This window comes from Phalacrocorax carbo, chromosome 16 (genome assembly GCF_963921805.1).
Source record: "Phalacrocorax carbo chromosome 16, bPhaCar2.1, whole genome shotgun sequence".
In the NCBI taxonomy this organism is placed as follows: Eukaryota; Metazoa; Chordata; class Aves; order Suliformes; family Phalacrocoracidae; genus Phalacrocorax; species Phalacrocorax carbo.
Window position 1 is genome coordinate 13,174,321 of NC_087528.1, and position 20,596 is coordinate 13,194,916.

The window sequence follows — 20,596 nt, forward strand, 5'->3', positions numbered from 1 at the left end:
GACCCGGCTGCAGTCCCAGAGCAGAGCAGGGCCGGTGGCTGCCATCATAGGAGTGTGTCTATGTGGTCACCGTGCAAGAAAAGCAATAAGCAACCTGCCATTGGCTATTCTTCTTGTGGGCCAGCAATTCTTAAGACGGCCTACTTTACCCTCAGCTGGCAAAGCAACTCTTCCCTGTGGAGAGCTTTCAGCTCTGATTTGCAACACTTCTGATTTCAGCAAGGTTTTGAGCTGAATGGCCTTCGGGCACACAACACCAAGTCCCCCTACGCTGCTCTGAAGAGTGATGTGGGATGTGACTGTATCACAGTTCTGAACCTGGTTAAAGAGAAGGGCAAAAAAGCACGGTTTAACCTGCGCGCGTCTCCATGTCTTTGGGTGTTAGATGTAATATGTCACTCACCAGCCCAAAAAGGAGTGCCAAAGATACAGAAATCAAGTTGAAACATGACAGGTGTCCCAAATGCTGCATTCAGAAGCTTGAGACTATAAGAAAATAGCTTTTCTAAGGATGATACATCGGTGAGAAAATTATTAAATTGGGCAGAAGTCTGGTATCCTGCGACCTTCTGCAAGCAAGAGGCTGTTCAGGATTACCTGAGTCCCCTCTTGGGAAAATCAGTGCTTGGAAAGAGATCTGTGCCCAGGTCCTGGAGAAGAGAGGAGGGGGTGGTTGGATCCAGAGACTACACGATGCCAAGGGACTCGCGCGTCTGCTGCCTGGGAGCGGCGATGCCCACACACATCACGCTCTATGGGGAGCTCCAGCAGCTCCAAGCCGACCTGTCTCCCAGTGACCAGCATGAGCCCTGCTGCGCTCCTACCTGGTTGAAGTTGTCGAGGGCTTTGTGCAGGTTTGCATGCATCCCGGTCGGGGCCTCGTTGGTGATTTTGATGGAGTTCTCCAGGATGCCCTGGGGAATGATGTGGCTGTCAGGGGAGGGTGCTGGCTCTGCACTAATGAAGACACGGAAGTTCTGGTGGCTGCCTTCGCTGTGCTGCTCCAGCTTCTTCTCCAGAGAGCTCAGCCACTTGGCCACCAGGTGGATGTTCTGGCAAGGACAAAGGGGACAAGGCTTCATTAATCCCCCGCCATTCACACCGGCGCTGAGCAGGCACCAGAGCCATCACCCCAGTGAACGGCACCCACCAAGGCTGTGCTCTAGAAGCTGGTACTTGCCCCAGTAGCCCCAAATATTCTGTCACATCAAGTACACCTTTAAACTCAAGATAATCAATATAAATCACCAGCAATAAAGCAAGCCGCTGTTGGGCTGTTTGGGTTCTCGGTGATGACACTCTCCTTGTAACAGTAACATATGGCTGATAAAGCAGAGTTATTTCCCCAAGCTCGAACGAAAATGTTTGTTCATTTTGAAAGGAAAAACAGTGAGGACCCTCAATATCAGTTACTGAGAAAAAAAAATCAAGCAGGTGGTTTTACAAAGACATTTAACATAAAATATTTATTCATGCCACTAATTCAAGATATCTGTCAGAAAATTAAGCAGTACTACGCAGACAAGGTGAAATGGATGAAGACATGCCTCAGCTGTTCAGCTAGAGTCCTATGCAGCGTTGTAGTTTCCAAGCAAGAAAACAAATTTTTTTTACATTAGGAATGGGGCAGGTCACACACAGCAGGGATTTGTGGGCTAAAACTACCCTCTTTTTAAAGTTAGGTGTGTAATCCAAGCTGATGGTGTTAACAGGCTCTCTGGAAGGTGATTTATCCCATCCAAAGATAGGACAAAGAACTTGCTAAACTTAAATTAAAAGCAGCTGCCAAAAAGATAAACTGCTTGGAGGCGGCAAGGAAATTACATAAAGGAACCATATTAGAGGCTTAGAATAAATATATATCGCCTATAAAAAGGACCAGAAAGGAGCTTGCGTGGTTAAATAGCAGAGTAATGGAGACTATTAGGAGTAAAATTACATTCTTCAGAAAGTGGAAATTGTGTCCGAATGAGAAAACCAGAAAACAGCACAAAATCCAGTCATGGTAAGGCCAGAAAAGGTTTTAAGAAGCAATATTCCGCAAACCATAAAAACTAATAATAAGGCCTTTTCCAGAAGCCAGAAACCTACCAGAGAGCCTATAAAACAAGATGATCGAGGTGTTGTACGAGGAGTGCCCCAGAAAGGCAAGGCCAGCACAAACCAGCCCTTATTTGCAGGAATATTCACTGCAGAGCTTGGGGAGGGCCTCTCTGCTCCAGCCTGGGTTACGTGGTGGTAGCGCTCAAACGCTGCGCTGGAGACACATCCGGAGACCACCCATGGCACCCTCCTGCTCGAAGCAGGGGCAGCTGGAGCACGTGGCTACCTGTGTCCAGCTGGGCTTTTTGATATCGCCAAGGCTGAAGCCTCCACGACATGTCTGGGCAACCTGTGTTAGTGTTCAACCACTCTCACAGTAAAAAAATAGAATAGAATAGAATAGAATAGAATAGAATAGAATAGAATAGAATAGAATAGAATAGAATAGAATAGAATAGAATAGAATAGAATAGAATAGAATAGAATAATAGAAAATAAAAGATAAGATAAAGTAAAATAAAATAAAATAAAATACAAAAATAAAATAAAATAAAATACAAAACTAAACTAAACTAAACTAAACTAAACTAAACTAAACTAAACTAAACTAAACTAAACTAAACTAAACTAAAATAAAATAAAATAAAATAAAATAAAATAAAATAAAATAAAATAAAATAAAATAAAATAAATGTTTAAGAGAAACTTGCATTTCAGTTCGTGCCCTTTGCCTCTTGCTCTTTCACTGGGCTCCCCCAAGAAGGGCCTGCCTCCACCTTGTGCACCCCCCTGCCAGGAGGCAAACCCCTCTGAGATAAACCCCTCTGAGCCATTGCTTTTGCAGGTTAAATAATCCCAACTCTCTCAGCCTCTCATATGGCAGATGCTCCATTCCCTTAATCATTGGAAAGACTCTTAAAGTGAAGCAGCAGATGACGAGTATTTCTGAAAACCTGATAAACTCCTAATAACGATTCACGAGGAGCAGACGGTACGGCCCTGAAGAAGCTCAGCTACGAAGCGCGGCGTTACTCCTCGGCACGCCCTGGGCAAACCGGCGGGGGCTCTAATAACCCACCAATTAACGCACAAGCAGTATGAGTATGAGAAAAGCAGGAATCTAAAATTTCCAACCCATTTTAGATAGCTCGTAGGGGGATACCCAAAGCCGAGCTTGTCACCATAAACTCCTTTTACAGTTGCTAGAAAGGTGAGCTCCGGCGGGCAGCTCACCACGCCAGCTCCAGGCATCGCCCTGCATGATGGAGGAGCTGCCCCCACGGGGCCGGTGTACCTCCCTGCTTGGATTTTCATCAGTATCAGCTGTTTATCTTTCAGTTACCAGTATTAGTGCAGGTAAGACAGAAGGTCACATAGGCTACCAACCAGTTAAGACACAGGAAACGGGGTGGGAAGACACTGATGGAAAATTAGCCATAATAGAAAGAAATTTCAAGTACTGAAAATAAAACCTGCTGGTAAAGAACTGCAGAAGTACGCCATCGTTCTAAGTGACGGGCAACGATATGGCAGGAGAAATTTGGTGTTGATAGATGCAAAGTAATGCGCACAGGAAACAACCCTAGCTACAGATATAAACAATGGTGGGCTCAGAACTAGCTATTTCCATTCAGGGAAGAGACCTAAGAGTCCTTACGGTTATTTCCTGCAAATAACAGTTCCATGCTTAACAACATGAAAACAATCAAATATCAGCAAAGGATCAGAGAATAAAACTGCAAACATTATTACCATAGAATCACAGAATGCCCTGAGCTGGGAGGGACCCACAAGGACCATCGAGCCCAGCTCCCGTCCCTGCACAGGACACCCCAAATTCACACCAGGTCTCTGAGGGCCATGTCCAAGTGCTTCTGGAACATCGCCAGGCTGGTGCCGTGATGCCTCCCTGGGGAGCCTGTGCCAGGGCCCCACCACCCTCTGGGGGAAGGACCTTTCCCTAATGCCCAGCCTAACCCTCCCCTGGCACATCTCCCTGCCGTTCCCTCGGGTCCTAAAATTATGCCACTCCAAAAATCCATGGTAAGCCTTCATCTTGAAATCTATACCCAGTTCTCACTTCTCTATCCCCCAAAAGATAAAGCTTCCACACAAGGTGACACTAAATCAACATGGACTCCGCAGTTTGGAGAGAAGGAGATCGGGGTGGAGTGGGTGAATGAAGAACAAGAATGGAGGGATGAATAGAGCAGGCTGCGAGGTTAAAAAGAATAAGTGGAAGAACATTTTCATATGACACATAACTAACCTGTGAATTCATTGTCTCAGGGTTTTGTGAAAGTTGAGAGAATCACAGAAAGAAACTGAGCTTAGATCCACAGAGAGAAACATCCCTGCACTGTTTATACACCCTTTCCCTCGGATTCTGGATGCGCCTTGTCACAGGCAGGGAACTGGGCTGGCAGCGCTTTGGTCTGCCCCTCTGAGGTGCTTTTATAGACTGATGCCATACAGGAACATCGAGGGAGCTCCCTCGCGAGAACACAGAAACTCTTCTGGCTTTTCTGTTGGAGGTTTCAAGTGCCTCTCGCGAGCTACTTATGGAGAGATCCCAGCCAGGACTGGGGGAGAGGATGAACTGTTGTACAAAAGGAAAAGCTGAGGCCCTTTAGGCATGGGCTGGGACAAAGCAGTGGCTGCTGTCACAGACTATTAGCTGTACGTGCAAATGCGGGAGGGATGGGTCAGCACTCAGAGCTGGACCAAGAAGCGGGAAGGACCAGATGGTGACACGTCTCTCCAGAGGAGCTGGGGTGCCTCTGGAGAGAAGAGATGGAAAACTCAGTCACATCCAGAGACACCCCCCTATGACTGGCCTTGCAGGCTGCCATCTCCTCGCCAAGTCCTGGGTGCAAATGTCAGTGTCATCTCTTGCTTTTGTAGAGTGATCCTGCTAAGGATCGCTACGCTTACATTCGGTGTCTCAACCATACTTATGTATCTGTAGCTATCACAGCAAAGGCTGACTTCTAGATCCTAATAGTGAGAGAATATATGAAGATCTGAGTCTTGGCTCTGCAGGCAATGCCACCTATCCTCTACAAGCAGCTGGACTAGCAAGGATGCTTACTTCCTTCAGAGAGTAACCCCCCTCCCAGGTGTCACAAAGCCAGAGCACTAGTCTGCTAGAGCTGGGGAGGAGCAACCCCCCGCCCCAGCACAGGCTGGGGGGCACCTGCTGGAGAGCGGCTCTGCTGAGAGGCCCTGGGGGTGCTGGGGGGCAGCGAGGTGACCCTGAGCCAGCACCGGGCCCGTGGGGCCAAGGGGGCCAGCGGTGCCCTGGGGGGCATGGAAGGGAGTGTGGCCAGCAGGGCGAGGGAGGTTCTCCTCCCCCTCTGCTCTGCCCCAGTGAGGCCACATCTGGGGGGCTGCGGCCAGGTCTGGGCCCCCCAGGTCAAGAAGGGCAGGGAGCTGCTGGAGCAAGGCCAGCGCAGAGCTGCCAAGGGGATCAGGGGCTGGAGCATCTCCCTGGTGAGGAAAGGCTGAGAGACCTGGGCTTGTTCAGCCTGGAGAAGAGAAGGCTGAGGGGGGATCTCATCAATGCCTATAAATATCTGAAGGGCGGGTGTCAGGGGGATGGGGCCGGGCTCTTTTCAGCGGTGCCCAACGCCAGGCCAAGGGGCCACGGGCACAAGCTGGGACACGGGAAGTTCCCCCTGAACATGAGGACAAACCCCTTCCCTGTGCGGGTGCCAGAGCAGGGGCACAGGCTGCCCAGAGAGGCTGTGGGGTCCCTTCCCTGGAGACATTCACCCCCCGCCTGGACGTGGCCCTGTGCCCCTGCTCTGGGGGTGCCTGCTCACGCAGGGGGTGGGACGGGGTGAGCTCCAGAGGTGCCTTCCAGCCCCCACCAGTCTGGGATTCTGTGATACGGGTATGTCTGAACTCAGATGTCTGCAGCTGAACTAGTCATCCCACCGGAGAGTCATGGAGAAGGTAGGGCATGTTATCGTAGAGCAGATGTGTGCAGTACATCCAATGGATCACTCTGGCGAAGGCGCTCAGCTCTGACCTGGAAAAGGGGCTGTGGTGACTGAGCCAGATGGAGTTGTTTCTATTGCAGGCACCTGAAGGTAAAGGGGATGAGTGGTGCTTTCAGAAGCCTCCTAGTAATACGAGAGATACCTTATTCTCACTGGCCTCAGGAGTATCAGAAAATAACACAGCAAGTGTGCAACTGTGTTTTCAAGGATGCAATGTTTCCTAAAAAGGCACACTTAACTATTTCCATTTTCTTACCCTCTATGGGGCTGGGGACAGAGTGTATCAAGAATTCAGGAAAGGCTCCTGTGCTTCTGCCTCCTTGGTCAAGACCTCTGTGTTTTAGATGTAAATACCACCTTCTCTGCTCCCTGATACCTTCAATATTGCCCCCTTCTGCACAAGATTTTATGGGGCTGTCTTGATGCCCTAAGTCAAATAAATTGCTAGACGACTCTTGCCAGGGGTCAACCTCTGTCTCTGAGGCAGCAGCTGCTTCAGAAACATAAATCAAGAGAATTATTGTTAGGGGAAGCCAGGGGTGCCTTGCACCCTCAGTCCTGTTGCCCCAAATCTCATCCACGTGACTGGGAACAACATTTTTTATCCAGAACTACATAACTGCAGTCTCGTTTCCTGAAAGGCTTTAGGGTTGTGCTCACATTACATGGATGAAAGGAAGTTTGGGGTGGGGGGAGAGACAAGGAGGAGACGCCTGAGCAGAGGAATGATGTTCCGGGGAAGAGTTGCTCTCTTGTAAACAATGACTGTGTGAAGAGCAGCAGACAAAAGGCAATTATATCTGACTGCTAACAAAATGCAATTATATCTGACTGCTAATGCACCAGTGCTTGCCTGATGTATTCAGGATTTCAAGAGATGAGGTAATCCCCCGGGTGCAGGCAACCAACTCACTCTAAAAACACAAGTCCGATAATAAAGTAGGAGTGGACTGAAACCTGTAACTAAAGTGTTTGAAGCAGCCAGAGATTTAGTAATACAGGGAAACAGCTCAGCGGAATAGCAAAAGAAATATTGTGCATTAAGTATCAGTTAATCACTGACTAAGTACCTGACCTTAAGTATTTTCATCTTTAATTGGTAGTTTCTTCCTACATCTGCTTTTGTGGTGTTAGACGGCTGAAAAATAATTGCTTTCACTCGTGTTGACACGACACCAGTGATCATTATTTGACAGAATCACTGCCTTCTAACAGCCAACTTAGGGAATATTTCTAATGAAATGATGATGGAGTGCATTTATATACTATCCTTTTGAGAGAGAAGGGACGGAAAAGAGGAACATATGCAGCAAAACGTGGGTTGGTACTAAGAATTTATGACTTGATCAAATGAATATGTCTGCAAAAAATGGATGGAGATGCTGTAGAGGGGATTCACAGGTTTGAAGGAAACTGCAAATTAATTCTCAGCAGTCAGATAACACAACTTGACAGAACATGACGACAACATATGTGGTCACAATAATTGAATGTTATGTCAATTATCAACAACAACATAACACCGACAGCGCTGCATTAATGCCAGGCGCAGCTGAGCTACGTGTCCATCAAAGACCCACCTTCCATTGCTTGTTTTGAAGCCTGCCTCCCACCAACTTCACCTGCCACCCTTAGATCTGATTCAGTAGAAAGAGGGGATAATCCAGCCTGTCCGCCTTCCTCTGGCTCAGGGCTTCATGCACTCCCAATACTATCTCCCTAAACCACACTGTGCGGTCTATGCTGCACCAGTTTTATCTCCTCCTCTTTCCATAAGACCCCCTGAAGACACATTTACCCAGGACACAGCAAGGTAATTCCTTGCTTTATTACATTTTTTCTTAGACAGATTTTGAAGTCTGTGAAAGAGCTGCTGTGCAAGGGTGAAAGACAACTCCCTAGCATCTCTGCTTTTCACAGCTCATGTCTAGGTCTGTGCTGCAAGCAGAAATAGGCAATGGTCTCAAATTCATTACTTTGCTTTATGAATAGAGGCTGGGACCAAATCCCGCTAAAAAGCAAGCTGCTGAAAAGAAGGCAAAAAACCCCAGAAACCTGAAACATCTTCCATGCACACTGACCACTACCACAGTAACCTGCCCTGTGTTATTTCCCCAATTTACGTTATGGAGTACGAGTGACTGAGAGCAGGTACCGGAGGATGAGGGTGGGTGGCAAGAGCTGGGCTAGTGCACGTGCAGGAATGTGGGAGCACCGGGGGCTTTTCTTTGGAAATTCAAGCACCTCTGTGTGCTTGTACTTCACAAAGCAGAACATATATCACAGGATGCAAGTGTTGCTATGGTAACCATCAGAAATAGCACCACATATATATAAACCAGCACACACTCCACAATGCCCTCCCTTTGCTGAGAGTGACTGGAGACCCTTCATGTTTCTGAAAGTAGCTCTCTCCTTCACGCCTTATCGCAAATCACCTCCTGGAGCAATCAGAATTAGTCGTTTTTACAAAGTCTCATTTTCTTGCGAGACACTCTCAAAAATAATCATTGCTTTTACAGTAACTCTGAAAGCTAGGCTTTACAGTCCGGAGGCAGCCCAACACTTTCACACTCGCTGCATCGTGGTGGGGTATAAAAAGGACAGGGAGGGGGCACTGCAGAGAGTCTCTCCCCTTGGGATGCTTACTGTCAATAGCAGTGTGAGGTTTCACCACATGAGAAGATGCCACACATGCTCAGGAACGGCTCCACCCTCCCGCAGCCAGCCCTATCATCATGTGAAAACTTCTGCAGGACTCAGAGACCAAAACGGATAAGCCCAGACCCTACCACCAACACCCACTCCGACGTCTAACAGGCCAAGCTATTTCTGAGCAACAACCTTGCTGCTGCTGGAAGTGGAGGCAGTCGCAGAGCTCTGGAAGCACCGGAGGAGTTTCACCCTGTCTCTGGCATGTGTTTTTCCCTAGCTGAGAAATTACGGCGGCCAGCTTACCAAAGGTGCCCCCCTCGGCAGGCAGTGAGGGCTGCGTCGCATTCTCACCTATGTGAAGTTCTTGGATTTCAGCAGCAGAACCCTGAGGCTTTCTCAGACCTCACTCCATGGTCACACATGACAAGGAAGAACATATCTGCTCTTTGCAGAGTCAGCACTATCTGGTCCCTCTGTGAAGCCCTTAGCCACACAGGGTCCGAGGAGAGGATTACAGCCCATAACAGCGAGTGCAGTTAATTTGCTGTCCTTCAGTGTCACCTCTGAACATACTGCCTGTTCTTGTGTTGCTGGGACATACGAACTTCCCTATCATCTTACCTGGGCTGGGCCAAACTAAGTAGCTCTGTCACCTACAGAGTCACTCCTCTGCTCACCGCCTTGGCCACGAAGCAATTAAGAACATGATGGCACGACTCTGCCTTTTGCTGCACTAAGAACTACACATCTGTTCCTACTCTCTGTTGGTGGCTGTGTCTCCTCTACAACTGGCAATGCGATTTCACCAATGCAGACACAGAAGCAGCACGGGTCCAGCTTTATAGGTACAGGCAACGCTGAGTCAAGTCAGCACAAGCATCAGAGGGGGATTTACACCTGTTAGCACTCAGGTTCTTGGCTGGGTCACCACTGGCCCCATACTAAAGTTGTGCTGTAGCAACCTTGCTTATCTCAGGATTTGTATATACCCACGGCTGCTGCCATCCCTCCTCCAAAGGAGAACCTGGCCCTCTTCTGCTAGAAGGTTCTACAACCCTTTCACTGGTCAAGGTGCACAGAAGGCAGATGCAAGTGGGGAAAGCGAACAGAAGACAAACCCCAAAGAGGGCCAGTCTGAAATCTTCACAGCACTTCCAGGGTATCAGCAAGCATCTGACCTTTTTTTAAAGACAGTTTTTGGAATGAAGTACAATATATTTTGCATGTTCTTTTAGCACAGACGTGCCTTAATGTTGATGACAGTAAATGAAATGTGCCTGGGACTATTGCCCCTTTCTACACTCTTGACCTGTTTTACACTCCAAAATGTGACAGGTGATATACGAGATGCCTGTTGGAAATGGTCCTTGGCCTGTCCTCACTCCTGAACTGTCAAGGAGAGAGCCAGACCTCTTCATCCAACAGCAGGAGCAGAACCTGTGCTGACAATGAGAAAGGACAGACAGCTGAGGAGCAGCCCCAGAAATGTGTCTTGGCACTGTTTAACTGACAAGAACGGACATCGCCTCAGGATGATGGCAGAGAGGAAGGAACAAGTCAGGTACAAAGACAAACACAAGAAGAGAGTAAGTGGGGATGGGATGAGCGAATAGAGCACGGTGAGGGTCTAATGAGAGGCTGGTAGGACGTGGGAGAAATAGGTCCGCTGGACTCAGCAGCCCATGGTCAGACAGGAGAGGGCACTCAGGGGAGAGATGATGGCAGGAGGTTGCCTCTTCTGAAGAGGTGAGTTGAAACCATTTCTGCAACGGCAACTGCGAGCCTGGGTCTCTCTCTGGCCTCTTCTTTCTTTTGATCAAATACGACAACAGGAAAACAGGCATCACATGGATCCACTTGTATTTATACAAAATCTGACACAGTTTAAGGCTTAGGAAGGCATTTGAGTTTGTCCTCATTCCTTCTCCAACTTATCCAGTTGAGATCTGGGCCTCGGCCCAAAGGCAGCCATTAGTGGTATGGGAAACTGCTGGGATTTGCCAGGCTGGAGAGCAAATGAACGTGAACTACAGGAAATCTGGACTGACCTGAACTCCTCGGAGTTTTAAAGACAATGCTGAAGCTTATCTTATCAAATTTCACTTCATAAGATATAAAGATGTAGAGGTAGGTAGAGATGAGCAGGTGAAATGCACAGCAAAAGGGAACTGCTAGAGTAATCTCAAGAAATGGGGGAAAGTAAACGTTATTTTCAGGAGGAGTCCATTACATTTGTGTTTTAACCCAAAATACATCCTGAGACAGAGGTTTCCAGAGCAGTTTTATAACAAAATTGGGACTGCGTAGTTACAAAAGCATTGGAAACCCCCAAAACACTTAATTCCATCCCAGATCAATATTTGAATTAATTGCTGGTCTGTAGGTGGATTTGCAATTGGAAAAACCTGGGAATGGCTGTTGTGACATGAGTCAGGAAGGAAAACAGCTGTCTGAAATCCTATACCTTTCTCCATCAGAGTATTTGTCCAAAAACCATGAAGGAGAACTAGAGGTAGAGTGAGTATTTCTCCTTTTACATATATATCTAGGAATGAAAAGATACTGTGGCTGCAAGGAAACCTAGTTTCTTCTTTACTGAAGCACAGGTTTAGTGCCAAATGCTTATGTGTGCCTTGAATGGACAATATATCTCATACAGGACAATATATCTCTTGCATGTAGCTAGGACTAGTTGTGAAGTGCACAGAAAAAGGCTCCATTGTACTTACAATGCAGTAAGAAGGGCTCTGCCAATGTCTGAATCTCATAGAGTTTTGCTTTAGGAGCTCACTGTTATTCAATTTAGTACATGAACCTGAATCAGTGAAGCAACAACCTATGAAAATGGAAAGATGCTCAAGAATTAAATTAACCTGATCGCAAAGAGAGGGAAGTGACATTTTGGCTAATGGATGAAGACTACAATTAAATTGGCAATATCTAATGTCTGAACTTTTCCCTGCATCAATTCATTCAGACGTGCCTCTGTAAACACGTAAACAAATTTCACTCTTTGCTATTAGGCTGATAAACATCATTTGGTGATTGTAATGGTCACTGCCTTAGCAAAAAGCTTTCAATTAGGCCCAGAGAGGGAAACCAAGCAGAGAGAGTTTATGCTAGCTCACAACTTGAGGCTTCCTGATGTGCAAAGCTCTTTCCTCCCTTCACAAGGGAGACCACACGCATCAGAGAAACCATATTCATGGTTAACTTGGCAGTGGGAAAGCAGAGGTCACAGGATCACTGAGATCCCCTTTGGGGATCATCTAGTCCTAACCCTCTGCTCAAAGCACGGTCAGGTAGAGCAGGCTGCCCAGGACCGGGCTCAGCTGAGCAAGGATGGAGACTCCACAGACTCTCTGAGCAACTTCTTCCAGCATTTGACCACCTGCACAGTAAAAAAGATTGTACTTAAATGGAATTTCCTGTATTTCAAGTTGTCCCCATCACCCCTTGTCCTATGTGTCACTAGACAGCACTGAGAAGAGTCTAGTCTTTAGTCCCTACTGTCAAGTGCTGATGATTGATAAAATCCCCAAGCTGGCTCTTCTTGAGGCTGAACTGTCCCCAGCACTGGGCCCAGCATGCCAGATCTGTCTCACCAGAGCTGAGCAGGGCAAAGGACCACCTCCCTGTCCTGCCAGCAATGCTCCTCCTAATGCAACCCAGGACTCTGGTGACCTCCTTTGCTGCAAGGGCACAGGAATGTGAGAGAAGACAGGTTCTCCACACAGATACTGTAGACAGGAGATTTTCCCCCCACCAGGTCCATCTGTCAAAACATTTATTGACTCGGTTACCTCTGCTTCCTATCGCGTACCTGGAGAGAAGAACAGAAGATCCTTCAGCAGAGACACTTCCTACCTAGGACTAGAGTTGAGATTAATCATTCTTTCTGTACCCACCACCATTCACAGGAACCTAATTTATAACAGGCACAGCAAATAAATCAGGTTTATTCTGTTCTCACCTTGCCTAAAGTTTGCATTATCTCCCATGAATTCCCACACTGGTATTGCCTATTTTCATTCGGTTAAAGCAGCAGACACTATGATACAAAGTGCCTACAAAATCAGGTCAGCAGGAAAGACAGGAAATAAGACATAACATCCATGCCAAGACTTCACCCATAAATCTATTAAACAACCTCTTAAGAACATGGTGGCTTTGCCACCACACCTCTGGGGAGGCTGTGCTGGACCTTCATTGCTCAGCCAGCCAAAGAACTTTCCACTTGACTTCATACTTGCTGCTTTCATTGGAGGAATGTCTCCCACCTGAAGCAGCTTTTTCTCTTTGCTATTAGTCCCGAGCACATGTCCTTGCACTGTTCTATTAAATTTCATCCCCTTTCAACAACTCCAGACCTACAGGCTGCTCCAGTCTTCCAGTATCACATTTAGCTCTCTAACGACGACACCCCTCTTAATAATGTGTCAGTGCAAAGCCATTAACACATACTCATTTTTTTAAGCCAAGGTCATGTCTAAAGTAAGACTGGCCCCATGACTGTTCCTCAGGTCTGCTAGCAACAGTCAGCTTCTGCAGCTTCCCTTATACGTTCCTGCGTGGCACCATCTCTGCAGCTCTACCACTGTCCACATCAATTAGAGCTGCTGTATTTCCTCTGAAACTTCAGTTCCCTTCACAGTGCAAAGTATCAAATAGATCTGATCCATCTTTAGCAAATTCTTATTACATTTGATATGTTTACCTGCAATTCTTCACTTATTTTGTCCTTCAAAGTTTGTTCTGAAACACTGGATACTGTTGAGCTAGGACTAATTCATTTGTTCCAATATTTTCCCACTGCTTTAAATACAGATGCTAAAGGATCTGTTAATTGCTAGTCAGATGGCACCCTCTGATTTGACAGATTCATTACAAAGACTCGCAATGCACTTGCAGTTTCTTGCACCAGAGTTGTTTTAATATTCTGGGATACAGGTTATCTGGCCCTCTGAGTTAAGAACATCATGCTCTTTGATCTGATTTTCCTCCTGTTTTTTAATAAATCTTGGTTTCAAGAAAAGTTCGTTTGTGTGGGTGTTTCAAACAGCCAGCCCTCAAGGACAGCACATCTTTCAGCCTTGGAAGAGAGCCAGCACCGAGACTCTCACAGCCAAAACATTCCAGGAAGGGACCAGGGACTCACAATGAGCAGCCTGGGGAGCCGCTGTTGCTGGAATGGCACAGCTCTGTGTGCTGGGCCTGCTGGCAGCAGGATTCATCTTCCAGCACAGCTGCACAACAGGAGGTGAGAGATGATTCAACTCTGTGTGGAGGTTTTTACACAAGGTGGAAAGATCATCCTAGGAAGCTTCTATCCAATGTCAGCTGCAGAGGGCAGAGCCCTGCTGCACCCTCAGACCATCTCCTAGCTCTGGTACCTAGCTGCTTCCTACCTCCGAGGCTACAGAACTTCCCACAGGTAACAAACTGGCAATTAGATCTATCTCCACTTCAAAATTGAATGCCACCCCTCCAAGGGAATGGAAGGCTATGGAGAGGAAGGTGGTGCCCGGTGCCTGCATGAAGCTTTGTGTGAGTGCAATACCAAGATCCTACAGCCCTGTCTTGCCCCACCATCCTGCCCTGGGATAATCCTGGAATCCCAGGTTGGAAGGGGCCTCAGGGATCATCTAGTCCAACCTTTCTAGGAAGAGCACAGTCTAAACAACATCGCCCAGCGCCCTGTCCAGCTGACTCTTGAAGGTGCCCAACGTGGCCGAGGCAACCCCTTCCGTGGGGAGATTATTCCAGTGGTGACTGGCCTCACTGTGAAAAATTTCCCTCTCGTGTCCACTCGGAATCTCCCCAAGAACAACTTGTGCCCATCCCCCGTGTCCTCTCCATGGGACTCCGTGTAAAAAGGGAGTCTCCATCTTCTGTGTAGCTGCCCCTTAAGTGTTGGTACGTGGGGATGAGATCCCCTCTGAGCCTCCTTTTCTCAAGGCTGAACAAACCCAGTTCTCCCAGCCCATCCTCGTACAGCAGCTTCCCAGTCCTGACCAGCGCTGAGTAGAGCGGGATGATGACTTCTTTCTCTCTGCTGGCGATGCCCTTTTGGATGCATCCCAGCATCCTGTTGGCCTTCTTGGCCGCAGCAGCCACTGTTTGCTCATGTTGAGCTTTCTGTCCACCAGGACCCCCAGGTCCCTTCCCACTGAGCTGCTCTCCTGGTTTGTACAACTTCTCCATGAGTCCAGCCCCAAAGAGACAGCTGGGGATGTGGGCAACACAGCGGAACCAGCAGAAGGCCCAAGAGGTGATGGCTGTCCACCCTGGAGAGCCCCAGGAGGTGCTGCTGCAGTGCTGTGATGCTGGCATCACACAACAGAGTGATTTAGTTGGGATCTGCACAGATCATGCTTCTATTGTGGGGTCACGCTGCTGCAGCTGCTGGGCACCCCTCACGTATATCTGAGAAACCCAAGAGATAGAACAGGCTTTAAAGACATGTTCAGCCCAACGGCCAAATCTCCTCCCGCTTGAATATCCCTTTTGTTTAATGGCCAGGATCTCCAGGTTTCTGCACTTAAGCTACTAGAGGTGCTCCTTGTAAGAAGGCCAGTGCTGTGCTCGGCCCACCCACCTCTCAGGAAAGTGCCTGTGTGAACCTACAGAACGTGAAGTGCCTTTCATTCCCTGCCAGAGCTGGTTATTCCCTTCCAAATGAGATACCACAAGCCTTTAGCCTCTGTCTAATCAACCAAATACTCAAATGTAACTCCATCTCACGTCTTGAAAAAAAAAGGAAGTTTGTTTGGTCGGTGGGAAAGGAATATATAGCATTTGAAAACTCTTGAAAAGGATATCTGTTTTCTGATTTAATGACCCAAAGAGCATCCCACAGCTTGTGACTAGACAGAACCTGCATTTCTGCCAACATTGTCCATGAGAATAAAGAATGTGTTAAATTTTTTCTTCTAACCTGAGGTAACTATTACGGGGGGAGGGGGGGCTACTAACATGTGCATTTGGTATTTGTTCCATTTGCATTTTTTCTGATTTTTTTTGTGGCTTCTCAGAGTGCCAAAGCAGTGGGATTGCATATTTGACAAAATCTGCTATAAAAGAAACTTCTGGTTCTCCTCTTTGTCTCAATTTCTTTCTCATGGAAATGAAAACCATTTGAACTGTTGTTAACAGCCAGAGACCAAACCTTTGCAGGCTGCTGCCTGCTGGGGACCAGCTCCGAGCTATGGCCCATGTAGAGCACAATAAAGCTGGCCAGGAGGTTTCTAGCACATCTTTTCTTAGACAGAAGGTATCAATTTGTCAAAGCTGAAACCTCCATGCCAAGGGCTGGCTTCTGTAATTTCTTTTTTTTTTTTTTTCCAGTTTCCATTTTCTTTTCTTTAAGGCATTCTGGAACAGTCAAACACCCTGCAATGATATTTGCAGCATAAAAAAAAATTTGCTGTTTTCCCCTCAAACAACCTTTTTTCTAAGTGGAAACTAATGAGGGCAGAAATATAGGCTCAAAGAATAAATACGAAAAAGCAGCAAAAGACAAGAAACACCAACGGGTGCAGAAGAGGGCAACTGTTCATGTAGGAGCTGTGATTTCTGGAGATGTTTCGTGCACCAGACCCCCAGGCATGGGACTTAAACACTTTCAGGGCTGGGGTCTGTCATCAGCCATGCACCTTCCTCAGACTCCCTCGCGTCTCAGCCCTCCCAGACGCTCGTACAGCCATGACTGCTGTCACCCAGTCTGAATGCAGAAGTAAAAACCGCTCTCGCAGCTTCAGCATCCTCTTTTTCTGCTGCTTTGCTCTTGTAATGAGCAACCAACCGGTTAACCAGGTTTGGTGTAGCAGCTTCACAGCCCCTCCGATCAGTCCTACAGGGAAACGTGCTGCTGAGGGTCACCGGAGGAATGAGCCTTTGATTTGGCTGGCTCTGTAATCCACGCTACAGCTACCGCCACGTGTTTGTGCAGCCTTCTCATTACATCTCCTACAGGCTGTGGCCAACATCGCTACAAAGCGGGCTTACCTCAAAGGCAGCTCCAAACACACCTGGCAACGAAAAGGGTCTTGAGAAAAATGTGATCTTGTGACAGTATAAAAATCTAAATCTATGTAAAACTTCCTTCAGTCTTCCGAGACATTGTTTCATTGTTGTCCTACCTCCACAGCAGGCCCTTTTCCACCAGTTGTTACTAACATTTGACAGATGACTTTGGAAGCTTGATGCCAAGTGGTTAGATGGTGAACCCACCTAAAGTAAAAGCATCAGACCCAAACTCTGTGCCCTTATTATGGCCAGAAAAAAAAAAAATCTGTTTTAAAACCCTCCAAACCTATGAACTGTTTCTAAGGAGGCCCAGAGGCTGAACCCGATATCAAACACATTTTTGTGGAGCTCAGAGATCAGCCTCAGTTCTTCAATGCCCACAATTTAGAGAAGAGCAGCTGCTGCGCTTGTGCCGGGGTCTGTCTCTGCAGCCCTCAAGTAACAAGTTCTCCTTCAGACAACCACACTTTTGCCATAGGGGGCTCCTACTTTGCAGTCAGACCATTTGTATTTGTAGAGGATAATTTTATCCATGGGCTTCATTCTCTCATCATCTGTGTCATCCCATAGGACCAGTGTGGGCACTGTGATGGCAAGGGGTAGGAGCTCAGCAAAGCTGAAGCTGCAAGACAGGTACACTGCTGATGCTAGAGCAGCAGGCAGCGGCACTGCTCAGGCTCCGCTCTTTCCATGGGAATGAAGGACTGGGGGGCTTTCTGCTGTTCTCCCCTACAAAAATAGTCATTCAAGAAAACCTCCGCTGTTAGAGTGAGTTGAAAAACTTTCAGGTTTCCAGGGGAGGCAGTTTTTTTTGTTTTGCCTCCTACGATGTCAGAAGGCAACACCTGCTGGTCAAACCAACCAAGAAAGGGTTGGTCCTGGGACAGCAGCCCTTCCCAACACAACAGTGATCCTGCTCCTCTAATCCAATAAGGACTTCCCAGCTGTTTCAATATCCCTTAACAACCAATTCCCACAAACCTAATTCCCCGACTCGTTATTGCTCAATATTTGAGCTCAATTGCTCAATCATTACTTCTGGTTCCAATCAAGGACCAGTAATGAACTACATGCGTAAAAGCCACCTAGGTGATCATATCAAGCGTTTGTCTTGGAGAACGTGTGTATAGGTTGAAATCAGACAGCAAATCCAGCGGCTGGAAGGGGAGCTCTACTCCACATGAGCTGAGGAGCCGTTCGATGGATAGCAAAACACTGAAGTCAGCCTAACAGTTACTTTTTGTCTGCTCAAAAGCAAATGGGAACCCTGAGTATAACTGTCCTGTGGGTGGGATACAGCCTCCACCTAATGAGTTTGATTAACCCGGGTAAAATTACCCTGACTGCCTTTTGAGATCTGCTCTGTCCTCTCTTATTACTAATGCAACGATCCACAAATCCCAGGACGCTTCTGTAAATTGAGTTGTCCGTGCCATTCCAAACCCTGTGCAACTGATCTACGAAACCTCCTGAAAAAGTTTGCAAGGTATTTGTCATCAGAAGGCTTGCAGGAAAGATCCTGCCAGATGAACTACCATATGGCAAATATTTGCTATGATCCCCCCATGACTGAAATGGCAGGAGGACCCTCCATGGGACTCTTACCCACTGACTCCTGCTGTGAGGAGTTTGGATCCTGATTCTACCAGTATCTGGAGTGGTCAGAGTTTCAGCCTTGTGGAAAGGGTTTGTCCAACCTTGCAAAAAATAGGTTGCCCAGAGGGTGATTTCATTTCAGCTGGGTGTCTGCTGACCATAAAAGAGTATTGTTTGACTAAGGGAGTCTTGCCTGTCAACGTAGGGGACACGTGTCTGACCCCTCAGGCTGCTCACCCTCTTTCTCATTTTACATGAAGCTCCAGCCCTTGGAAGGAGACGGGAGCACGTAGTGGGTTACAGAAACAGCTTCTGGAGCTGAGCAGCTTGGCCAATCTGGGTGACAATTAAGTCCCATTGCTCTGTTGTCACTCCCTGAGCCTAACCAGATGCAGAAACTGGAGAGAAGCGGTACAGCCTGCCTCAGACTCCTGCTGGACGGCTCCAGGTCTGTCCCGAGAGTGAAGTGCCACCAAGGCACGGCTCCCGCTCCTCCAGCGGGGGCCTGGATTGCTCAGAAGGTCTACGACTATAAAAGCAAAGAAAGAAAAAGCTCTGATCTCTGTGTTGAATCAGTCTTGCCTATGTTGCTTTTTTCCAAACCAAGCAAAACACGGAACTAGAATATTTACATGTACAAAGCTTTATCTGTTTTGTGACCACACCGGAGAAAAACCCTAAGGAGACCCAACACTGGCACCAGGCAGGCTGTCCTAATGGCCACCGCCGGGACCGCTGAGTTCGCCCATGCAGTTTGCATCAAAACCTGCTGGCGACCAGCTGGTTTAAGCCTCTCTCTAAGCTCACAGGGGAACCTGTCTGCTTTGTGCCACCAGAGACGGTCACACTTGGCAGGTGTCGCTGGAAAATCTGTTATCCTGACCATCAAAATTGTTCTTTCATATAAATCTGATTTCTGCAGCTCTTCTGATTTAACCTTCAGTGCCTGCTAAGACTTCTTACTGATTGCTCTGACTACCAGAGAAGATGTGAATGGATGAAATAAAAATACTTCAGGCCTACAGTGCTCACCTGCTAGCACTGAAGCGACAGACGTGGAAGCTGACATTGCTAACAGATCCTTTACAGGTTCCTTACAGAATCTTTACAGGTTACAACCATCATCATAAAAAAGAACCCTTCACTTCGCATTACTGAGTGCAATATGTCTCAGAAAGCTGAATATTTTCATCTTCACCATCTCAAAGGCAGATGCCAGTATTGCAGCCATCTGTATTAAAAGCCCTTGAAAAGCTCAGCATCGTCTACCTTAGAGGGAGCTTGCAAAAAAAGCAAAAATTAAGATTAAAATATCAATGGCATTTAATTTAAATCCAAAATCAGGCATGTAGGCTGAGATCAGGACTCAAAGGTTTGTCTTAATCTAATTTTATCCAAACAATTCAGTGATAATAAACATTTATAAAATTCCCATCAAGGAAATCAGGGGAGCTCCCAAGACCTGTAGTGAGAGCTGGCATCACTGACTGCATATCAGCAAACCCAAGCACTCACTGAATAAGTGGCTCCAGAGAGCACTTGACAGAGACAGAGCTTATTCGCACCCTAAAAGGCTCTGAAACATTGTGCCGAGTTGCGATAAGAGCTTCAAACATTTACCTGTTTGGGGACGCATAAAGGAATCGGCACCACTGCAGACAGCCTCTGCTTCTCCTGCGGCGGTGTGCGTGTTCTCATCGCTCATTTAAATACACTGCAGGTTTTGAGCAGTAGTAAGAGAACTAGTCTAACAGCTTTTAAGAACAAAGCTCTTTATTTATTCATGAAGCAAATAAAAGCATGGGAAAGAGTAGCACAATCTTCCCTCAGAGGCCTCCTTACAACTACACACCCTACAGAAGGCTCAAAGAGCAAGAAAACCGAAATGACGGTGCCCAATAAAAGCAACAGATAGCAACAAGAAACAGTTAGAAGGCGGCTGCTTTGGACACACAGAGACACTTTGTCCTGTCTCCCCCCAGATCAGAACGACAGACTGCCCTTGATATGGTGATCAGCATCAGGTAACGGGGAGACCGGCGGGACCGTCCCAAAGACACTCTACCTGAAGGATGACCCAGTGACCCTCCTTCGCAGCCAGATCTAGAGCTTGTTCAGCAACTACCTCTTGGCCTTGTCCAAGGGAAACATTGTGGAAATTCCTGTTGTTAAATGTATAACCAAGTTTCTTCCCTAAAAGAAAAGAAAAAAAGCGATGTTCAGCACTTTTACCTGGAAATGCTCGCGGCACAGGCGAGCTCACACAGCAG

The 20,596-nt window shown here is 47.2% G+C and overlaps 1 protein-coding gene across 1 annotated transcript in view; it reads right to left on the minus strand.

Moving 5' to 3' along the window:
• LOC104047038 (dynein axonemal heavy chain 9) overlaps nt 1-20,596 on the minus strand; it is a 143,710-nt gene that overhangs the window by 21,911 nt on the left and 101,203 nt on the right. Inside the window, exons 24-25 of the mRNA XM_064466991.1 lie at nt 20,392-20,519; nt 825-1,052 (exon numbers count right to left, since the gene is read on the minus strand). Of these exons, the coding sequence (XP_064323061.1) occupies nt 825-1,052; nt 20,392-20,519 (356 nt within the window). The remainder of the gene's footprint in view (nt 1-824; nt 1,053-20,391; nt 20,520-20,596) is intronic.